This window comes from Hylobates moloch, unplaced genomic scaffold, assembly GCF_009828535.3.
Source record: "Hylobates moloch isolate HMO894 unplaced genomic scaffold, HMol_V3 SCAFFOLD_4, whole genome shotgun sequence".
NCBI lineage: Eukaryota > Metazoa > Chordata > Mammalia > Primates > Hylobatidae > Hylobates > Hylobates moloch.
Genome location: NW_026652279.1, coordinates 140,546,964 through 140,570,969, shown reverse-complemented (window position 1 = coordinate 140,570,969; position 24,006 = coordinate 140,546,964). Strand labels below are relative to the sequence as shown.

Here is a 24,006-nt window from a genome sequence, read left to right as displayed (position 1 = left end):
AAAGCAAAACTATATAAAAAGGAATACATAAAAGATCCCTTTCCCTTTGATTCCTGGCACTCTGTCCCCACCCATCCCTTATAGGTCACTAGTATCATTAGTTCTGGTTTATCCTAGTTTTTCTTTTTGTAAACGTATGAATGTAGATAGGTATGTTTTCTACGTAAAAACATACTCTGTATTGCTTATTAGCACCTTGGTTTTTTAGGTTTTGTTTTTTGCTTTTCCTTTTAGTTATTTCCTTTAAATTACCCCATATCAGTCTATATAAATCTCCTTCTGGCTGCTGTATGGAAAATGAATTATAGGAAAATCAGTGGAAGTAGCAACAAGTTAGGAAGCTGTTGCAGTATTGTGGAGGTGTGGAGTATTTTGGCTTGGACTAGAGTGATTATACTGGAGATAGAAATATATGGATTAAATGGGACTGTGTAAAAGTTATTTTAAAAAGGTTTGTATCAATACAGGATAATTACTGTCACCTAATATATTAATTACTATTTTTTAGATGCAGAAGGAATTACTTGACACAGAACTGGATTTATATAAGAAGATGCAGGCTGGAGAAGAAGTCACTGAACTTAGGAGAAAGTATACAGAATTACAGCTGGAAGTATGTTTAATCACAACTACACAGTAGGCTTAAAAGAAGCAAATGTAGTTGTAGTGGTCAATTTAAAAATATATTCCCTTCCCTTCATTCTCAATTAGTAATTGTTGGTAATTCCTGGCATACATATTGAGATGTTAATATAGGAAAGAGGGAAGAGGTCAACAAATTTTACAGAGGTACTAGATAAAATCTTATTTAATGAGGAGTGGCAGTAATTCTGCCTATATCCCCAAGTTCCTCCATTTCTAATGAATTTTATTTCTTTCCTATTTTTGGTCTGTCCTCCCTGGAATAGAAAACTTATAATAAAGACTTTTCAGGTATTCTAATGGAGATATTCTTTGCATATAAATTGAGTTGCTGTATGAGAGTTTTAGTTGGAGAAGTATATTGAGAACTATTTTGAAGACTATGTTTACTTGAGTTTTGCCTATAGATGGTGCTGTGGATGTTTAGAAAAGAGAAACTGCTTTCTTGTAATTTAGTTAGATGGTTATTTATATAAGAAACAACTCCTAGTGAAATTGATTCCTGTTATATGATATGAGAGAGAATTTTTGAATAGCAAAAAGAGGTTCAAAGATTGGAACTGTATTTTGAAATAGACATTAACGTCATTAATATAGTTGGCACATGTCTGTATTGTGGTTTGATACAGGAATTTAAGATTTTTATACTTTAGATTATTTAGCTTTAGCTGAGATTAATGCATTTTTCTGAATTTGTTGGCAACTTGATCATTTTTTTGACAGTGTAGAAATCTGTTTTGAATACTACCATCCAGGTATTAAAGACTTAACATTTAGTAGATACCAGACTTCCCTGATAGCTCTGTCTTCTCTGAAAGTCATAGGAAGCCATAGGATGTTGTCCTAAATGTTCATACCTTTGCATTCTCTGGAAACTTGATGTGGTTGCATGTGTGTCCTGCCCAATATTTTTTTTGGGGGGAAAAAAAGTTTGAAAAATATTTCTTTTATGTTAATAGAGAAATTGTGTTTTTCCCATTGTAGCGATTTTATGCCAGTGTTGGTGGAATCTTTGAAACAAAATATCATTTTCAAAATTCTGGCCCATAATTTAAATAAATAATAGCATTAACAAAATTCCTTATTATTCCGTGTTTTGCTTTTTTATTATAACATAGCTAAACACTGAATGACATTTTCTGTTTTTCCTTTATCACGGCTTATGTTTAGTTTTCAGTGAATATTAGTTTTATGCAGTAATGCAGTACTTCCCAGAATGTGTTCATTCACCACAGTAATTCCATTAGTTGTTAATAGAAAGCTAGTGAAAAAAGGTTCTTAGGCTAAATAATATAACCTTAGAACAGGTTGTATTGGATATGCGTTTTTACTGTGAGGTTTCTTAGAGGCTTTTAATTTCTGAATCTCTAAAAATACATATTAAGTATTCAGTGTTACTCAAGTTTATTTGTCCAGGGACCCTCTTTTTCAAGGAGCATTTTGAGGCATTAATATTCCTCAGAGCATACTTTCGTATATACTGTTCCATTACTAATATTAATCCTTGACCTTTAAAATTTATTATTACGTATTATTTTGTTATATTGACAAATGAAGAATTATATATATGATAATCCGAAATGTTTTGATATATGTATAAGTTGTGAAGTGATTACGTCAAGCTAACATGTCCATCACCACACATACTTGTGATTTTTTGATGAAAAATGAACATTTAAACTCTGCTCTCTCAGCAGTTTTCAAGTATACAATAATTATTATTCACTGTGGTCACCAACCAGTGCTGTACAATAGATCTCTAGAACTTACTCTTCCTGTCTGACTGAAACATTGTACACTTTGACCAACATCTCTCCATTCTTCCTGTCCCCACAGCCCCTGGTAACCACCATTCTGCTATCTGCTTCTATGAATTTGATTGTTTTAGATTCCATGTATAAGTGAGATCATACAGTATTTGTATTTCTTTGCCTGGCTTATTTCACTTAGCATTATTATTTGGATATTAGATGATTATTTTAGTTAATGTTAAGATTAACCGTCTTGAGATGAAGAAACTGAAATACCTATACTAGCAGAGATTTGGCAGCTGTGCCTGCTTTACACTTCCATTTGGGTGTCTCACATCTAAGACTCAACATCTTCAAAATTTTGCTTATCTTGCTCCTACACCCCATCTGTACAGTTATACAAACCAGAAATCTGGCAGTCTTAATTGATTTCTCCCTTTGCTTCAGCATCTGTATCTAATTAATTATCAAATTTTATATATGTTACTCCTAAATGTATCTTAAATGCGTTTACTTATATCTCCATTGCCACTACTGTAGTCCAGACTTCCTTCTTCAGGTCTCTTGTAGTGGCATACTGAATGGTTTCCCAGCTTCTTTTCTTCCTTCTACTCTGTTCTTAAAACTCTAGCCAGAATATCCTCTTCAGCACTGATTTGGTTACATCACTCTTTTACTGCTTAAAGTCTTTTAATTTATTTTCATGGCTCCTGGGATAAAACTCAAAATCTTTAACATGATCCTTACAGTTACGTGTAATCTGACTCTGCCTTTCTCCAGGCTTATCTCTCCATCCAGCTACACTGGATTATATTCATTCTTTGGGAAATTACATTTCTTTCAGCGTTGGTGCCTTTTTTCATGCCGTAACCCCTACCTCATTCTTGCCTTTTTCTTTGCTCCTCCTTTGATTCATTGAACAAGTATTAAATACAATCCACCAGCTACTGCTGGGAATAAAGCAGAGAATAAAATGGAAAAAAAAATCTTCAGGAAACATACATTCTAGTGGGTTATTCACTGCAAATCTTTGAAGTTCTTTTCAAATCTTAAAGCATTTCTTCACATTTTGAGTCACTTCTCATTAATATAGTTAAATAACTTAGTAGTTCTTGTTTTTTGAGATGGAATCTTGCTCTGTCGCCCAGGCTGGAGTGTAGTGGCGCAGTCTCGGCTCACTGCAACCTCCGTCTCCCAGGTTCAAGTGATTCTCCTGCCTCAGCCTCCCGAGTAGCTGGGACTACAGGCACTATGCCTGGCTAACTTTCAGTATTTTTAGTAGAGACGAGGTTTTCCCATGTTGGTCAGGCTGGTCTTGAACTTTTGGCCTCAGTTGATCTGCCTGCCTCGGCCTCCTAAAGTTTTGGGATTACAGGCGTGAGCCACCATGCCCAGCCATAACTTAGTTGTTTAATGCTTCTTTACACTTACGACTTGAGTTTCATGAGGGTAAAGACTTGCACACAGAAAGTGCACATTAAGTATTTGTGGAATGAAGGAGTGGTGTGCTCTCATCATACAGAATAATGTGGTAGAATATCAATGTGTTACATTGGTTCTATAATGATGTTAGTGATAAGTAATTAAAATGATTTGAGATAACTGCACCTATTGAAGTCAACTGGCAAACAAATAGAAAATCGTAACTGGAAAAAATGTATTTATTGTGAATGTAGGTATTATCTGTTTATGAGCCTGACTTCTAAAGTAACATTTAACACTGTATACTTGGAAATCAGGAGTTGCTGATCTTTTTGTGATATATCCTGATATCTTAGAGAGCAAGAACTTAGAAAAAGGCACATTTAGTAATTCCAAGACCTCAGTGTTATTTTTTTGTTTCAGTTTACTAGCCACCTACATTTACTTTCACTAAACTAAAACCCCAATTTAAATTATGTGATCCTTTTATAGGGCATTTGAATACATTGTCAAATTGCATTAAAGTTTTATTCATCTGCCAGAGTGTAATGCTTGGCTTGTGTTAGTAATCGCAACATTGTTTAACCTGTGTGTCTAATCTCTTCTAGGCTGCCAAACGAGGGATTCTTTCATCTGGTCGGGGCAGAGGAATTCATTCAAGAGGTCGAGGTGCAGTTCATGGCCGAGGCAGGGGGCGAGGGCGAGGGCGAGGTGTGCCTGGTCATGCTGTGGTGGATCACCGTCCCAGGGCATTGGAGATTTCTGCATTTACAGAGAGCGATAGAGAAGATCTTCTTCCTCATTTTGCGGTACTTTCTTACTGCTCAACAAAACAAATACTGATAATCATCATTGGGGATAGTAGACATAATTAAAGAGGAAGTTATGAAAAGGACATAAGTAATTTCAACTCGTTAATCTGAACAAAGAGTTTAATCTTTAATTTTTTTGTTAATTTAAAAACAGACTGTAGGATTTGTGTAATTATCTAGAATAGACTATTCTTACACTTAGTAGGCCATGAAATATTGTGAAATGAACAATATAAACTTTATTGTTTCAGAGAGGAAGTCTTGTAGTTTAGTTTGATTTGATATTTACTTTTAAGGAAAAAGTTAACATACTGCATGGGCCATCCAGATTTTTAAAAATTAAAATAAGGTTTGTGTTTGTTAAAAATGTATTCTTGATCTAGCTGACCCAGTATTGAAACAAGATAAAATTTTGACCTATGATCTTGAAATTGCCTCAGTCAGTGTCAGGGTGTAATGAAAAAGACGTCATATAATGGTAATATATTGACCTACAAGAAGGGAGAATGGGATTCTAGGCTCTGTTAATCCATTATTTAACTTGAACTTCCTGGGATTTATTAGGCTCATGTTCAAAATGAAGATTATACCTGCTGAATGGCCCTTCCATCTCAAATGCTGTGATTCTTAGTGGTATCCCGAAGGTTGATTACTAAGCATCAGTTTTACCCTCAGCATTATATTTAATAGTAGTTGCTCTGGAGATATGAAGGAAATAATCAGTTCTTTATCCTCAAGGCTTTTACATGTATCAGTTTAACACAGAATAAACTACAGACATAATTTATAATCAAATTATAATTTATTAAGCACTATAAATACTTTAGTAACTTAAAGAAGTATCATGCCGGCATATGATGGAAAAAAACAATAGAGGAAAGTTTCATAGATAGTAAAACTGTAGTTTAGATCTTAAAGAGTAGGTAAGCTAGTAGGTAGGTACATAAATGATTTAACCTTTTGAAAATTCAAACTTAGGTGTTTAAAAATCATATTGGAGGCTTGCAGCAGTTACAGATATTTTGTCAGGACATAAGGAGATATTGACAGAAATGGTTTATGTTTAAGAAATAACCAAAATGATTAGTATTTAAGAATGAGTAGTCTGTTCTTGGTGGATTTAAAGGGTTAAAGAAAGGAATTAAGAGAACTAGAAAGGAGCTTGGAAATAAATCTTGCCCAACTTTTCCCTGCTGTGTACCCCACTTCCACACTTTCTACAAGAGAAAGGAGATCCAGATAATTTGTATGTTGTGTATAGTTTTACAGCTAATCAGGAAACTAACAATGAATGTGCTAAAATAATCCAAACAGACAAAGTGAGTTTGTTGTGATTTATGTTTTGGTGAGACTAAGGTGCTTTGGGCTTGAGAAGTATTCAGAGCCTCTAAATGAAAATTCTGACATGCATTTGGACATTGAAATTTCACTCCAAAGTTCACATTTAAATTATTAGTCTTAAGTAAGAGCACAGGTTTAGTTGAAGTTTAGCTTCTTTTCTCTCAACCTATGATTTGAACACATGATGGATGTCAGAGGAAAAAAAATTTACATTATTTAATATCTGTAATATTAAAGGACTATTAACTATTACAAATTGTGATTAACAAAAATGCTGTATCTTCCAGTACCAGTAGTAATAGTAATAAAAATTATAACTGAAAACCTATAGAACACTTACTTTGTGGCATGTATGCCCTCTGAGTGCCTTATAATAATTCATTATGAGTTATTTGGATAACCCTGTGAGGTAGATACCTTTATTACACCCATTTTAGAGATGAAGAAAATGATGCATGATGAGGTTAAGTAACTTGTTTACACAACTAATAACTGGCAGAGCTAGAATCTTAGTGGCTCTAGGACATTCTCTTTACTGTGCTCTACAGAACATTTCTATGATATGTGTGGAGTTAATGAGATTACAGGAAGGTATTGGTAATGATATATAAAGGACTAGAATTTTGTGGGATAAAGGTTGCTGTTTGTAGAAAAATCCTCCCACACATGAGGGAAAAAAATCCAACAAACCAAAAACAGGAATAATACAATGTGTTTAGCTTTTAAATGTTCTGAACAACTATAAAGTACAGTAGAGTGTGTAGTAAGCAAAACCATGGTCAGTTAGAGTGTTAAACTTGAATCAAGAGACCTTGGAATCTCGTCCCAGTAATTAACAATTAACTTTGGGGAAGTTACTTAAATTTTCTTTTTCTTTCTTTCCCCATTTATTGGGAATGATACCAAAAACTCATAGAAATTCTGAGGATTCAGTATGTTGCTTAAGAAAGAGTTTATCTTGGGATTGGTTTGGTGAGTATAAGAGGAAAGTTAGTTAGCAAGAAAGCTCAGGCTTTGACCATTATTTCTTTCATTTAAAGCATAGTTCAATCGAGTATAAGTTTTACTAATTCTGGAAAGTATGAATTTTAAGTAAGATTGGAAGATAGGACCACCTTTTATCTTACAATATCAAGTACTAAAATAAATTACTCACCATACTTTTCTGTTAACCATTATGAATTATTATGTATTCTGGGTTATATTTATTAGTATTTTAATGTTTTTTAATACCATTAGGATTTTTGGATATTTCAAAATATTTATTTGGAGGAAATACTTTTTTTTTAATTTAAAGCAATATGGTGAAATTGAAGATTGTCAGATTGATGATTCTTCACTTCATGCAGTAATTACATTCAAGACAAGAGCAGAAGCTGAAGCAGTAAGTTTTAAAAATAATTTATCAATTCAGATTTAAATGATTTATAAGTATTATGCACTTTTAAGTTTTAATATAAATGAATTTTTTAACTTACTAAATAATATGCTTTGATAATAGGTAGAACACTTGAAGTGGAATTCATGCCCTCAAAGAATGTCCTAATGTAGTTATAAGCAATTCTGTGTATAACATAATATAATTAAAATACATATTTAGTCACCAGGTGGAATGTCAAATTGTGCTGTCGTGAGATACCAGGAATTCTTTTATCTTTGGTTAAACATAGTTTTACCTCTCACATTTCTACACTTACTACTTTCTGTTATTTCGTTGTTTACCTTTAGAAAAATGTTAAAAACATTGGTAATAATAGTGACTGACTTTTTTGCAGAATGAAAATGCTTCTAGTATTTTCACTATTATGTGTGATGCTGGCTTTTTGTCTTAAGGTAGAATACAAATGACTCTGTTTCATTGAGAGCTGTTAAGATTTTTGATCAGAAATTGACTTTTTTTGTTTGTTTGTTTTTGAGACAGGTTCTCATTCTGTCACCCAGGCTACAGTGCAGTGGTCTGATCACAGCTCACTGCAGCCTTGACTTCCTGAGCTCAGGTGATCCTCCCACCTCAGTCTCCCAGGTAGCTGGGACTATAGGCACACGCCGCCACAGTTGGCTCATTTTTGTATTTTTTGTAGAGATGGGGTCTCACCATGTTGCCCAGGCTGGTCTTGAACTCCTGAGCTCAACCAATCTGCCTGTCTCAGCCTCACAAAGTGCTAGAATTACAGGTTTCTGTCACTACGCCCAGGCTAGAAATGGATTTTTATAATGTTTTTTGATGTTTGTATAACAATGAATTTTTTTTCTTTTTCACCTTATTTCATTGTACTGCTTCTAATCATTCTCTTCTGGTTTAAATCCCCTAGTATTGTATTTTTAAAAATCACTGAAGTCTCTTCTTTTTCTTTCTCTTTCTCTTTTTACTTTTTAAAATGATTTTCAAAAGTAAGATTGGTTTGTAAATTTTGGGAGGGATATTTTTGTCAGGTATCTCTATTACCTGTCATTGGAAAGTTTCCATTATTCTTTGCTTTCTGAGATTATTTAAGTTGCATTGGAAATATGTTTTTTAAAATTTTAATAGAATTCATTTGTGAAACTATCAGTATCTAATGATTAAACGTGTCTTTTTACAGGCTGTTTTGTAGAAATGATTTGTTTATCTTTGCTGGCTTTAGTTTGGTACTTTGGTAGTTTTTTCAAAAATTATCTTTTTAATCTAGATTATCAGCTACATTTGCATTGGGAAACAAATTTAACTTCATCTGATACTATTTCCCCCCTCTTTCATATTTTGTGGATTTTTACATTTATCTCCACTTTCACCTTTTTGACCACTACCTCCTTGCCCAAGTAGGCATCCTGTAGAGCACATTTAAACATGGTGTTCCTTAACATTTTATAAATGGCTATACAGTTCACTTTTAAAAATATATTTTAATGAAATTTTAAAGTACATGCATAACTCTTGAAGCACTGCCATAGCATACTTTAAAAAGTTATTTACATTAATTATTTGTACTGTTAAAAAGCAGTACAAAGCAGATAATACAATACAATACAGTTCAGAAATAGACCTAAGTTTATACAATCGTGTGCCACTTAAGAGGGATATGACCTGAAAAATGTGTTGTTAGCCAATTTCATTGTTATGTACACATCACAGAGTGTATTTACACAAACATAAATGATACAACCTACTACACACCTACACTATATGGTATATAGCCTGTTGATCTTAGGCCACGAAACTGTGGCATTGTGTTAACTATACTGAATACTGAGGCACTTGTAACACAGTGGTAAGTATTTGTGTAGGTAAACATATCTAAACATAGAAAAGGTACAGTAAAAATAGGGTATAAAAGATAAAACATGGTATACCTGTATGGGGTACTTACCATGAATGGCGTTTGCAGGACTGGAAATTGCTCTGGGTGAGTTAGTGAGTGAATGTAAAGTCCTAGGACATTACTATCCTATTTTATAAACTTGTACTTTAGACCTTATAAACACTGTACACTTAGGCTATACTGAGTTTATAAAAACATTTTATCTTTCTTTAATAGTAAATTAACCTTAGTTTGCTATAACTTTTACTTTTAAACTTTACAATTTTTAAAAACTTTTTGACTCTTCTAACGCCACTTAGCATAAAACAGACACCTCGCACAGCTGTACAAGAATATTTTCTTTCTTTGTATCCTTATTCAATAAGCTTCCGTCTATTTTTAACATTTTTTTGTTTTACTTTTTAAACTTTCAATTAAAAATTAAGACACAAACACATACATTAGCCTATGCCAAAACATGGTCAGATTCATCAGTATCACCGTTTTCTACCTTTACGTCTTGTCCCACTGGAAAGTCTTGCGGGGCAGTAACACACAGCTGTCATAGGCAATGTGTGTATCATAGGCAGTGGCCTACGATAACAATTCCTTCTTCTTGAAATACCTCCAGAGGAACCTGCCTGAGGCTGTTTTATAATTAACTTAAAAAAATTAGAGTACACTCTAAAATAATGATAAAGAGTATAGTATAGTAAATACGTAAACTAGTAACAGTCGTTTGCCACCATATTCAAGTATTATGCTGTACATAATTGTGCGTGCCATACTTTTATATGACTGGACTGGCAGCACAATCGGTTTGTTTACACCAGTATCACCATGTGAGTAATGTATTATGATAGTTATAAGGTCACTAAGCAATAGGAATTTTTCAGGTTTATTAAAATCTTAGGGGACCACTTTTGTATATAGTCATTGTTGACCAAAACATTGTTCTGTGGTGCCTGACTTTATGAGGATTTTAATGGATCATAAAGGAGTTGTTTTAAATCAAGGAATAAAACAAGTTATTCAGTAAATGATGTTGGGACAGTTGACTAGCTATTTGGAAAAAAGACAGCATTATGTCTTTTTTAAATATCCAAATAAATGTAAATTGGATGAATTTCTTTAATACATAAAATATTTAATACATGCTACAAAATTCTTTTTTTTTAATAAAATCCTAGATTTAAAAAAAAATAATCTTAATATTGAGAGGGCTTTTTAAGGTATGGCACGATATTCATAAAGGAAAACATTGGTAAATTCCAGTACATGAAAAATTTAAAACTTGTTCATGACAAAAACAAAAGAACAACAACAACAACCTCTTTCTCTCCAGTAAAAGGTGCATCATAAAATCAAAATCCAATTGGGGAAAATATTTTGCCCAAAATATCACCAAAATTCATTCAATTACAAAAATACAAGCAGGCCAGATTGTGAAAAAAGTCAAACATTTCACTTCCAATAGAAAGTGACACAAGATATACAAATACACAAGATTGTTCATATCTGTAGAAATTGCTTTAATTATGCTAAATATATAATATATATGGCCATTCAAGAAAAGTGACAGATTTATTGGTATGGACATTGAGAGATATTTATGAAAAGAATTGGGTTAATAATTTAACCATGAAGTTATAAACTAGTATGTTTCCATATACATATCTTACATATTTGTATACAGAAGTTCTTTTAGTATGTGTGTAGAAAAATATACATAGGATTTAACTCCGAATTCCTCACAGAATAGTGGTTATCTCTTAGGGCTAGGGATAATCATGGACTGTGCTTTTTTACATTATGTGGCCTGAAATTTTGAATCTTTGTAAAAAATGAAATGGGTGGGTTGCAGAAGGAATTGTTTAAACTTTAAAGATTATATGTTGCAATTACCTGAAATATTGGTTTCTTGAACTTTTCTAATATAAAAACATAGTTTTATCAAAATGAAAGTAATTATGGAATATTTCTTATAACATCAGAAGTTCTTAGTTTTCCTGAGTAAATTTACATCTTCACAAAGCAAAAACTCAGTTCTTTCAAAAATTTACACAGCCTAATTCTCAAGTTTGTAATGGAGCAATGTTAATAAAAAGTTTGTAAATCATCTTGTAATTAAAATTGAAACTTTAGAAAGTTGTAGGCTCATCTTACAGATTTGAGGAGCTGTGTGCTGAATGTAGAGATGTGTAAAGTTAGATCATCAGAAATTTTTGTCAATAACTTGTTTTTGAAAATGTCAGTAACTTTTTTGCTTTTTAGATGAATTTTTTTAGCTGAACATAAGGATGAGTTTTATGAGTAGGTGTTTTGCATTAAACAGTTGGAATTCCTTATAGAATATGATACATTTTTATGTAATAGTGATAGCTTCAAAAAATTGCAAGTTGTCCTGGAACTAAAATACATATAAGTACTTTTTAAAAAAATTCTAATTGTACGACATTGTGACAAAAATTCTCTGAGCAGCATTTGAACAGGCATGAAATCTTTTAAATTTATCATAAATGTATATGTGCAGGTTTAAAATTTATACCTGGGGATTTTAATACCACACAACTTATGTCAAATATCATTGAATATGTAATTGTTTCTACATTTCACATTATGCTGTGCTTTGAGATTGCATTATAAATCTTGTGTGAGTATAAGTTATTGGCAATATGTTGCTAACACTGATTTACCTTAGTTCGTGTTACTCTAATTTGAATGCAGTTTCCAAACCAGCCACTTAATATAGCAAGTACTTAGACATGACTATTTTGTAAGTTCATGTTTTATATTCAGTTACAAAAGCTTGGTAGGAAAAACTGTTTTTCAATAGAAAAGTTCAGAGGGTTTTTTTTTTCCTTTCATTGAGACACTTATATTTTGTATTAGTTTTACAATAAACATTTTATGGTAGTTGGTCATTTGATGTAATTTGAAAATAATAAACTTTACACATGCAAAATTATTATTAAAGATTAATAATTACTATATACCATTTGTAAATGAACAGTAATTAAAATGAAATAAAATATATTTAGCATATTGATCCTAATTTAGACATTGATTCAGACACTAAAACTAGGATCTTGAAGTACCTTGGGATTGTCATCTTAAATAGCAGTTGTCATTGTGTTATAAACATGTAGACATATTTCTTTTAGTCAAATATTGGCCAGTAGTGAAATAGCTATATTTTATTATGAGAAATTATTCTTACTTTCTTTTTAAAGGAATTTGCAATTACTAGTCTGATTATAGGAGTAAACAACCATAAAAAGTAAAGTATAAATTATAATAATAGTAAATTGAATAGTAAATATCAAAAAGCAAATGAGTAGATAGCCATCTTCAGCTGTCTTTAGTTACTTTAATTTTAATATTAGGCACTATGAAATTTATTTTCTTCTTCAGAAATTTTTAATGTCTTATATTCCAATATTTTTAATTGTTTTAGGCTGCAGTTCATGGAGCTCGTTTCAAAGGGCAAGATCTAAAACTGGCATGGAATAAACCAGTAACTAATATTTCAGCTGTTGAAACAGAAGAAGTTGAGCCTGATGAAGAAGAAGTATGTTACTTTTTTTCCACTTATTTTTACCCTTAATCGTTCATAGCTTTTATATAAAATGTGATTTTTATGGCTGTGATTTTTAACATAAAACTTCTGTTCCTGACCCATAGTCCAGGCAGGGGATATCAGATAAATGCAAACAGCTTTAAATTTTCTGGATAATGAGAAGAACTGTGGATTGCTAATTCAAAAAGAATATATGAAAATCATATTTATATACTCAATTTTTATTTACCCTTAGAGACAATAATTATTCATTAGATTTTTATCCACAGGAAATCTTGTAATATTTTAAGTTTTAGGATAATCTATTCTCAGTTGCTTTATTAACATTTCAGCTTTCCTTTATTTTAATTCATATATCATTTTAGTCATCAGAATGAATGCCTGTTATATGGTAGATACTGTCATAGGCACAAAAATGAATAAGACACGGTCCCTGTCTATCATCAAGGAGCTTATAATCTGAAAAGGGGGGTGGTGGCAGACGCATAAGAAACTAGTTACAATAAAAGGCAGACTGATAATGCTGAATAAAGATTTGAACAACATGCTCTGGAAACTCAGAGGAAGGAGTGATTGTTTCCATCCCGAAAATTTTAAAGGAGGTATTGACAGTGGAACTGGGCCCTAAGCAATAAAACAGCTTTCATAAGCTAGAACTGGAGCTGGGAATATAATTGAGAGGTATTTTAGATGGAGGGATAAGCGTCAGGAAAAATGAAAGTGTGCATTTTTCTTTGAGTAACAGCAGTTAGTCTGATGGCTAAGAGGTACGGGCCAGTGAAGTGTTAGAGCCCTTTGAAACCAAAAACTTAAAAGTAAGCAACTCTTATTTAATCACAACATAAACTTTAGGAAAAAGTTTAAGAAATAAAGGTAAGGTGGGGAAACTAAATAATTCCATGTTTTACTTCATAATGGCACTTCATTTTGTTTGAAGAGCATTTCAAGGCTGTTATACATATCCATAGTCAAATGCAAGAATAAAAATGTATATTTTGAAACTCATATACATGATTTGTCATTTTATATTTTAGATTATACCTTTGTCCTTCCATGAGTTTGAATTGAATGGGGAGAAAAGCAGGAGAGCTCCTGGTATTAGGTATTTTGAAAAGTTTGAAATAGCAGTCTGAGAAGTGTTTATGAAGGGAATGGGGAAAAGAAAGGAATGCAATAATAGAAAATGTTTGTTGCATACAGCAGAAAATAAATATAAATCTTGGTAGAATTTTATACAAGTCATTGGTTGCTTTTAGTATTCAAGGTTAGGAGGGTAAATTAGAGAAAACTTATTGTTTTCTTTTTTAAAAAAGTTTGACCAATATTTTAAAAGTATAGAAGATGGTGTAATTTGCTAAAGAGAGGCAGGAAAAAATGGCATGTACAAAGGCTTTATTTGATATTTGTTTAGTGCGTTTCATGCAAGCAATAGAATAGATCATATAGAGAAACCATTGAGTGGTTAAATGTTGCTTTTGTTTTGTGAATGTTCTAGCTATAAAAATCCTTTTGTATTCAACTCTGTTGAGAGAGATGAGTATTTAAAAGTGTCACCTTTTTTTTCTTTTCTTTTTTTTGGGTAAATTCCTAAATACATTTTAACCTAAAGTTTCAGGAAGAGTCTTTGGTGGATGACTCATTACTTCAAGATGATGATGAAGAAGAAGAGGACAATGAATCTCGTTCTTGGAGAAGATGATTTGACTGATCATTGATCTACATATGCTAGAACTCTACCTGTGTTTCATTAGTATTAATTCTAATGTACTTTTACATATTTGTAAAAACAATTTTTGGTAAAATGTGATGAAGATGGATTTCACAAATAGACAAAAAAGAAGAAAACTACCTTCTGATCTTGTATTTTGAAAGATTGATGTTTGCATTTTATTTCAGTAAACAATTGCTAAAAACATCACACTAGAAACATATGCAATGTTTTTATTACATACTTCTACGGGACATCACAGAATTCTTTGGGTTCTTTGTAATTTAATGAATAGGTCTGAAAACTTATGACCAATACTTGTTATAACTTAGAGGACTTTGTTTTATTCCAAATAAGGAATGAATTTGCATTTAAAATCTTAATGAATGTTTTCAAAACTGAATAGATAACATAGTGCTCTAAAATCTCCAAGTTATGTATTATAATATTACATAGTAGTATGCTTAGGCTTTACTATGTATTAGCCTTTTGTTGGACTGTGTATGTATTTTACCATATGGGTTTTAATGATAATGGTGTATGACTGCTTTACATGAGTCCTTATGCATCCGGATGTTATAATAAAGTGGAATGGTCTCTTTAAAAAAAAAAAAAAAAAAAAAGGAAAAGAGAAAAGCAATGACAAAAAAAAAAACAAAAAACAAACAAAAAAAAGCCAAGACAATGTTCCTTGATTTAAAAAAAAAGAAAAGAAAAGAAAAAAGAAAGAAAAGAAAAAAATTAAAATAGACCATTCCAGATGGCGATCTACCCTTCCCCCCAATTATCACAAAAGGAGCTATAATCACTAACTTATTCTTAATAATAATGGTTACTGGTACCCTTACAATAATGTACAATCCAATGTTTAAAAATTATACCACTTGAGTTTGGTTTGATCCTATAAATTTTCAACAAATGTCTTAAAATTTAAAAGCAGGCTGATTAGTTTGGAACCAGACTGCAAGTAGAGCTAACATTTGGTGAATAAGAAAACATCACATTACATTTTGGATGTATGAAAGAAAACTTGACCATTTGAAGATATATGAATAAAGAAATGTACTGTAGATACTACTTTAGGAAAACACTGTTTGGTAAGTGTTCCAGTCTGATATTTTAAGTGTGTACTTCCTATACTTGTATAAAAATCTTTGACGTTTGCAACAATTCTGATTTTTTTAAGTGGATTTCTTTTGCAAGTGAACATGATCATTGAAAGTTGATATGGCAGTTTCCAGGAAATAAATGCATTCTTTGTAGAATGGGGGTGGGAGATTACATATTTATATTTTAAAATTCATCATTTCGATTGCAAGTGTTTCTGCCTCTCTTGAGATTATAGTGATAATATTAAAAAATCACATTTAAAAAATTACTTTCTTCCATATTGGGGTCCTCACAATCAAAAGCTGTTGTTCCACCACCACGATAGTCTTCTGCCAGTGGAGTAACTTAAGGATGCTGTTCTTTCTCTTCTTCCCCATACCCCTCTAATTGGGGCTGAAGTTGTGTGTATTTTCTTGATGGTAACACTATTTCATAGAAATGCTTTGCCTTGCAATTCGTGTCTACGTTTATATTTAAAATTTCAAAATCAGATTTCAGTTGTCAAAATAGTGACTTTGCTCAAAAAGTCACTATTTTTACTTATATATTTAAATCAAAGATCTATTTTTATGTAGTCTCTTGTATGTTGACTATGTGCTATTCTGATTCATTAGGTAAGTTTGTTTTCTTTTCTTTTTAGTAGTCGTGAAAGGTGCCAAATTGGCAGAGGCTCACGTTTCTTCTCTTTACACCAAACAGGTATTATAAAGAAAGTAAATCTTTCAAAGGCCAGTTAAATCTCCATGCTGATTTTTGGCTTTATAATTTGATTAGTATGTTTTAACCTGATATTTCAAAAATTATAAAATTCCCTTATAATGTAACTGAAAATACATATTGTTTATTTCAGTCCATGAATAGCTAATCAGTTTTCCTAGAACTTAAAATGTTTTAAGCCATGTTGCTTTGAATGAATCAGAAGACAAATATGTTTCAATGTGATCCCAAAGAATGGAGATTAAATCTTACCAACATTAGGTTTACAATTATATTATTCATAGTATTAATATGATTTTAATTATAAATATTACTTAGTATTAAGTTGCTACTGAATTTTTTACTTGTTTATAAATACTAGCACTCTTGTAGAGTACTTTCATATGTTTTCATTTAAAACTTAGGAAGGAGCTGTTCATTTCCATTTTACAGATAAGGAAACTTAGGCTAATAGAGATGGAATGATTTGCCCAGTCATAGCTAGTGGGTGAAAATAGATTTGAATGCAAGCATTCTGATTTCAGTGCCAACTTTTTTTTTTTTTTTAACTCTACGTTGATGCTGCTGCTTTCCTAACTATTGATGGAGTGGAACATGAGATTGTGTTTGTAGTAAATATGGTAGTTCTTGCCTCAAAGATACTGCACCAAATTAGCAGACTTCTTGGTCATTCGCCAGTTCATACTTATACCCTCCCTTTTAATACAGCACTTTGTTCATATCTCTGTTACAGTACTTACATTGTAATATAATTTATCTGGTTTATGTCTGTCTTCCCCACTAGATTACAAGCTCCTCTAGGAAGGTGGACCATGTCTTATTCATCATTTTATTTCTAGTGCTTATCACAAAGCCAGGCTTATAATGGGCACTCAAATGTTTGTTGGATGAATTAATGAATGAATGAATGCATATTTAAATCTCCAATCATAGAGTGACAAATACCTCCCTTGTTAATTCTTATCAATTTTCCAAAAATCTCTTGAAGATCTCCTCAGTCACTGGGAGCATTTTGCTAAGCAATTGATACAATTCGAGTTTGTCACTTGTGGGGTTACAAGTACTGATGGAGGTATACACATATGTAGGCTTAGTGGAATTTCCACAACATTTAGTAAGGCATTAATATTTTGGGGTAATAAATGTTGTAGTCTGTTTCAGAGGTAAAATACACTTTTGGTTTCTGTCAGTGTATATGATTAGAAATGCTAAGAGCCACCAGTCTAGTCCATCCCACTAATTTTTATATCCAAAGGTGATCTAGTTTAGAATGCTAGACAAGGTTTATAAGAGATTTAGCTTTTGGTCCCAATTCTGCAACTAACTCTGTGGCCTTAGACAAGTCTCTTGCCTTATCCAGGGTTGTTTCCTTGTCTGTAAAATAAAGAGTTGGACTAGATGATCTCTAAGGTCCCTTTACATCTATAGTTTCCCTGGTACTATATTAGTGTTTGATACAAAACAATTTAATATATCTAAGCCAGTTCTCCCTGTTATCGTTGTTGTTTTCTATCATTTTATCATTGGAAACAACTTGGATTTGGTTATGATAATTTATATGATGCCTCTTGGTACAATTTTTTGTATAGTGTTCCTACATGCTTGCATTTGCCAGCACAAATTACATTCAGCCTATAAAATAGAGATCAACTTCTGTATTCACCAGCACTTCCTTTTCCCAATTGTAACTTTTCATTTCTCTTCTAAATTCAGAGTTTTAAAGTAGAAGCACTTGCTAGTAATGCAGATACAGTCAGTTCTCTCACCAATATGGATTTAAATTGTCCTTTCCATCTCAGTTTACTCTTTTTTAAAAAAAAAAAAACAAAAACCAATATGCTACCTGAAACTAGAAACACTTTTTTAATTCTGCAACTCTCCTAACAGATTATTTTACTTTAGTACAGACCTGGGCTGCAGGCTGAGTTGGGAGTTGGTAAAGGATTGAGGACAGCAATGTAGGTCGCCTCTTCCTACAGGAAAAAATTGAGGAACATTGTGTATTACTGGTTAAAAGATTGATTAGGATTATTTCAAGGGATGGTTGAGTTGTCGTTTTACATATTTCACCCAATATTTTGTGTCTCTACTTAAGCAGTGTTGTTTTAAATGTTACTGGATAATTGTAACATAATCAAATTAAATTTTATATTTAACTGATACCCAAGCATTTGATGAAAACATGTTGCAGGAATGGGAGAGTATTCCATAGCTTTTGTTTTATTGTGATTTGATTAAATGTGACAACTAATAGTTTAAAGACAGGACTTCACTGTTTTAGCTGATTTCCTGTAGAAAGTGTGGCTAAGTTTAATTGAAAGAAATGTCTTCTTACTAGAACTGATTTTGGGGGACTCTATCCATACTTGGAACACTAACCGTTGGCTATAAGGGTTCAAAAAGAAAGCAACAGTTGCTTATTTGGTATGTTGAAATATCACTGGCTATTTTAGAGTATGACGCAAACTTAATATGTTTTCTTTTCCCCCCTTACACACAATGTAGACTAATGATAGAAAACTAGTTTTAGTTCTTCTAGAATGTATATAAGTTTTGTAAGCTCCACCCAACACACACACACACACACACACACACACACACACACACACCCCACTTACAAAAGTCTTAGCCTTTTAAAACAAAAACTTCCTGCGTGAAATTCTGGCTTAGTTAACTTTTTGGTCTTTCTCTCGGGGCTTTTCTTGTTCTTATAAAATACTGTAAATTACAAATGGAAATTTAATGCAGAATTAAATTTCTAGTGTACAGTATTTGTAAGACAAGAAGAAAATTTCGTTTTCCCAGATCTCAGGAACTGCCTTGTTCCTGTTAACTTCTTGAACTGGCTAGTTGCTCAAAGGTATGTATACAGGCCTTTAGGGAAGAGCAGTTTTTAAATTTTTCCTTTCTGATCATTATATACCTATCAGATGACAATAGATAATCTTCCAAAGTTGCTACCTAAAAATCCTAGGAAAGAAACTTTGGTGAACATGACTGCCGTTCCCAATAATTGCTAATGAAAAACATCAAACTTGCTTAGTAGAAAAACACCTAATTTGGTAATAACTTTCTTGCAGTTTATCCATATTATGTGCTTGTTACTTAATGTAATTAAAAGCATTTTAAAATTCTACTTTTTTTCGTATCCACTTTTTATACTTGCTACTTCCTAAATTCCTCCCTCACTGTTTATTTCATCCATCTACTCATTTCCCATCATCCAAAGTTAGCCTCCCCTTGTATACCAGGCACTGTCTGATTTCTATGTATTCCTTTTATTTTTACTGTGGGCCTTTGTGCTTAGTATACTTTTACTTCATATAATGTGATTAACAAATGAAGTGATTATCATATGGAGTTTAAGGAAATTAGATGTATCTTGCAATTACTTTGAAATCTTTGGGAAACCTTAAGAAAATTGTATCTGTTTTCATTTTTATTTACAACATCTTGGAATTTGTTCATGATTTCTTAAAATTTCTTTGCCTACCCACATCTCTGTGAAAATTTTCCATATCAGTTACTAGTTTTCCTAATGAAAATTTTAGGCCATAGATATGTTGTACGCTGTGATCTTTTGCAGCCTAATGTTTGAAGGAAGCATGATGCAGAGAGGTTTTGTTAAAATCATTTTAGCCCAAAGCTTTGTGTAATTTTCCTGCAACTTTGATTTTGATTTCTTTCTCAAATAGATTTTTTTAATGTTTAGAAAAGTTGGAGGTCAATTTATGATGTGATTCAAGTTTTAGATTTATTTGCTATTTTCAAAGTTTTTTTTTAATAGTCTTCTCTTTTTCCAGCAGAGAGAGATCATCATTGCCTGAATTTAGCTTTGTGACTGCAAGAGCAAGACCATTTCCTGTCTGGAGACGACTGTTACAATATCATCTTATTATTTTATGTTCACTCTTTATCAATTTGAACAGATGTTTACATGTACTATAATTAGCATTTTATCTCTACAGATCTCTAAGAGTACATCTGAGTCCAAAGTGTATCTGAATGTGTGCTCTGACCTTATTCTTAAATGTTTTCTCCCCGTACTTTATAGCCATTTATTTTTTAAACACCTTAAGAAGGAACGGAAAAGTTCTCTTGGATGACGTATATTCAGTCTGAGCCAAATTGAGGATTGTGTCTAGGAAATCTGTAAAGCCATACTACTGTGTTCATTAGCATGAGCGATTTAAAATGAAAATGAATTAAAAAGTTAAACACGAGTTTGGTTTTAATTTTGGGGGGATCTTAAGATATATTTCTGGGAGTAGGATATCCACTTAAAATAATTTTGAATAGATGATAAAGTACTTTTTTATGTACTGTAATAGCTTGTGCATTTCTTCTGAATATACTTTCTGATGTTGCCAAGGTCATTTACCCAAATATTTTTTAAAAATTTCTTAGCTCTTCAAAGCCAACAAAGAAAATAATTTTCTTCCAAGTGACAAATGATGATCTGTGGATTATAAATATTTTAAAAATTATATGTCTTAACATAATTTTTTCACATTTTTTTGACTTTCAATCAAGACATCGAAGACGACCTTTAAAGCAAGAGGAAATAGTGTTGTGTGCCTAACATTGGTGAAGACTAGTTTTTAACTATTTTAAGAAGTGTATGTCCAAATTATTTATAAGCAGTATGGCTTAATATGGCTTAGAATTACTTATAAAGAATATGATTAAATCTCATCCTAAATATGTACCCACAATATCCTTTTTATAATGGGCACTGTAAGAAATGTTTGCACTTAGTTTCTGGGTATTCCTTCATAGATTCTCAGGAGGCATTTAAAAAGTTGGAAGCTATACTTGGTAGTAACTATATTAGAAAAGTCCAGTTTACACTGATTTTTATTCACCCTTGTTTTTATTTTTATCCAGCCATACTACCTTTATGACTTTTTTTTTTTGGTACAGAGCTGAATATTCTGCAAACTTTTTTTTTCCCCTTGAGTATGCATTGCATTTGTCATGAAAAATAAGAATGTAATAAACACATCAGTCATCATGTAAATTAACTGTTTTGATCCACATTGGTTGGACACAGCATGGTTAATTCTAGGCTTGGTTAAAAATACATAATTTGGAAAGTCTTCTAATATTTTAAGGACCTAGTAGTTTACAAGGCTTTTTTGTTGTTGTTAGACTTTTGGTTCACATTTGCAAACTAGCCACAGGGTATTCATAAATATTTTCCCAAATTAGTTGAGTATTTTTAATTGTAAGCAAAGAATTTTCTACCCCTACTACAGTGGTTTACTGCTAGGGTAAAGACCATTTTCTGAAGACACTAAACTTGGTGTTAACAGTGTTGATTGTTTAATGGATATGGACCACGTACCACTACCTGCAACTTTGTCATCCTGGAGTTTTGGTTTGATTTTTCATTTTTCACTTTTAAAATTAAAAACAAAGCAAAACAAAATTGAAGATACCATTGAGAATCAGAATTCAAGATGACTTGATTCTCACTAAGATCACTGCGCTTTTTGAAAATTGAGATCTAGTCAGTTACATATTTAAAATCTCCATGTTGATTAATTAAACATAAGGTTTTCATCATTTTATTTTCCTAAATAGGATTCTCATGGAGCTATTGTAGATAACTGTACAGAATCACTTGTGTAATTGAATGAAGCAGTTTCTTCTGCATGATTGCATAATGAAAGCCTTTTATATATCTTTATATTTTTCAATATACTTAGATTTTACACTATTAAGCTGCTCTAGTCACGCTATATTTGTTTTTTTAATAGAGTTTATAACTATGCTCAAAATACAGATCAACTGAATATTTTTGGTCTTGTTTACAAGATAAATCATACTTTAAAATGATATAGGCCCCTCAAGTGTCTTAGGAAAAAGTCATTGGTGCTATAAAACCTTTCAGTATCATTTTTGAACCCATTGTTCAGACTTTGCTAGGTTTTAATCTGATTGCTTGTGATTTATTATAACGTAGCAGCATAATTATAAAAGTGGTCTGTGCTGAGTCAGATAAAGAGCCCAGCCCATTAGAAACACATCATAGTTTAAGAATATGATGCAGAATGACCTTACACTTATTTGTGCCCGTCTTCCCAAAAAGAAAATTATTTTGTTAAGAGGAAGGCAGTTAATTTGGCTAGAATCCAAAAACTCATTCAGCATGGCTGTTTTCCCTTATTTCAAATGAAAAACTTCTAATACTAAAATATGTAATCCTGCTTTACTTTAAATTCCCATGTCCATCACTCAACAGGAGGCATAGTGATTCTTAAATATTTACAGAACGTTTGGTGAGTTGTAAAGAGATGTATTATTGCATTGTAGGTTTTTGCATTGATGTGTCGATTTTTTTGTTTTGTCCCCAAGATTTCCTTCCAGCACCTTAATGAATGTTCATATGATAGAATGTTTAAAGTATCAGCAAAGCATTCATGGATGCCTGCTTTTCATTCTCAGAAGGCTAAACCTGTTTTGGGTATGATGCTACTTCAGAACATACTGTCTGGCACAAGATTTCTTCTAATAAGTGGTTTATTTTAACTCAATTTCTGTGGACTGTTGAATTGAAAAACACCAAAGGAGTTTTCTTGTCTGGAGACTGGATTGTTCCAGTTTTAAATACCTGTGCCCATAAGTATCCCATTTCATGAATGTGTGTTGGCATGGGGAAAAAATTTCCCTGCTCTTTGAGTGGAGCGAAAGCAATTGGTTAAGCTGTAGCAGCTTTTTTGTTTATTTTTTTTAAAGTAATAATAAAACTTGAACTGAAAAAAGATAAAACTTGAACTAGAAAACTACTCTTATATGCTTAGAATGTTTATAGTATTAAATGTTTATGTGGGGTTGTCAACATTTTTATTATTTATAGTTGAATTATGTTTTGTTAAATCCATATTGTTTATTATTTTTATATTTTGAAAATTTTTAAAATAAAAGCCTTACTGAAAACGGTCGTTAACGTTTTAAAACTGTCCTACATCTTGCATCAGTTAATTTATACTAGAAGAAAATTGCATTCATTAGGCATTACATAATTGAGAATTCTGAAAATGTTTATACGAAGAAATGACTCCACATTTCCTCTTTCCCTTCCCCTCTTTACCCTCCATTTTAAGTTGTATTAAGTCAATTTTGGCACCAATATGTCACTGGCTTTATGTCTCCTCCTTTCACACACAGGTCCTCATGATCCTTCCCCCAGATACCTGACTCCTTTACTGCTTGGAAGTTTTTCTCCTTATTCTGCTTGGCAGCCAAAAAATTCTCTTTATCATATGATAAGAATAAAAATACTATTCTGATGTTAAAGAAGGAATGCCATAGTTTCTGAAGTGAAATTAGACACAAAGTGCTTATAATGTCAATTTGCAAAGCTATTGAAAGTTTTCAGAACTTCTGTACTTTCCACAGTTCATCTGAACCATTTTCCCCCGATCTGATTTGGCCTGCTTTTCCAGCATTCAGCATGTTCATTTCACATTTAATAGTTTTATTGAATGATGAATTTGAATTATTTCGATTTTCATCGCATATGTATCCTCTGTCATCTGTAACATGGTAACGTGACACTGCTTCTGCAAGAAAATACATTCTCATCTACAGATAGACAAATTTTGATAAAAATCTAGTTAAAAGATCTAGTGAAGTTGAG

The 24,006-nt window shown here is 32.1% G+C and overlaps 1 protein-coding gene across 18 annotated transcripts in view; it reads left to right on the top strand.

The window, feature by feature from the left end:
* RBM26 (RNA binding motif protein 26) overlaps window positions 1-23,308 on the top strand; it is an 87,490-nt gene extending 64,182 nt beyond the window's left edge. For 9 of the 18 annotated variants that reach the window (XM_032151090.2, XM_032151088.2, XM_032151080.2 and 6 more), the window contains 5 exons: window positions 509-613; window positions 4,424-4,624; window positions 7,266-7,352; window positions 12,704-12,817; window positions 14,436-15,170. In XM_032151090.2, coding sequence (XP_032006981.1) covers window positions 509-613; window positions 4,424-4,624; window positions 7,266-7,352; window positions 12,704-12,817; window positions 14,436-14,525 — 597 coding nt within the window. In that variant the 3' untranslated portion in view covers window positions 14,526-15,170. Of the gene's footprint in view, window positions 1-508; window positions 614-4,423; window positions 4,625-7,265; window positions 7,353-12,703; window positions 13,832-13,860; window positions 13,929-14,435; window positions 15,171-20,164 lie in introns of those variants that run through there. The other 9 variants (XM_058438007.1, XM_058438006.1, XM_058438009.1 and 6 more) reach the window with 4 other exon arrangements.
* The last annotated feature ends 698 nt before the right edge of the window (window positions 23,309-24,006 follow it).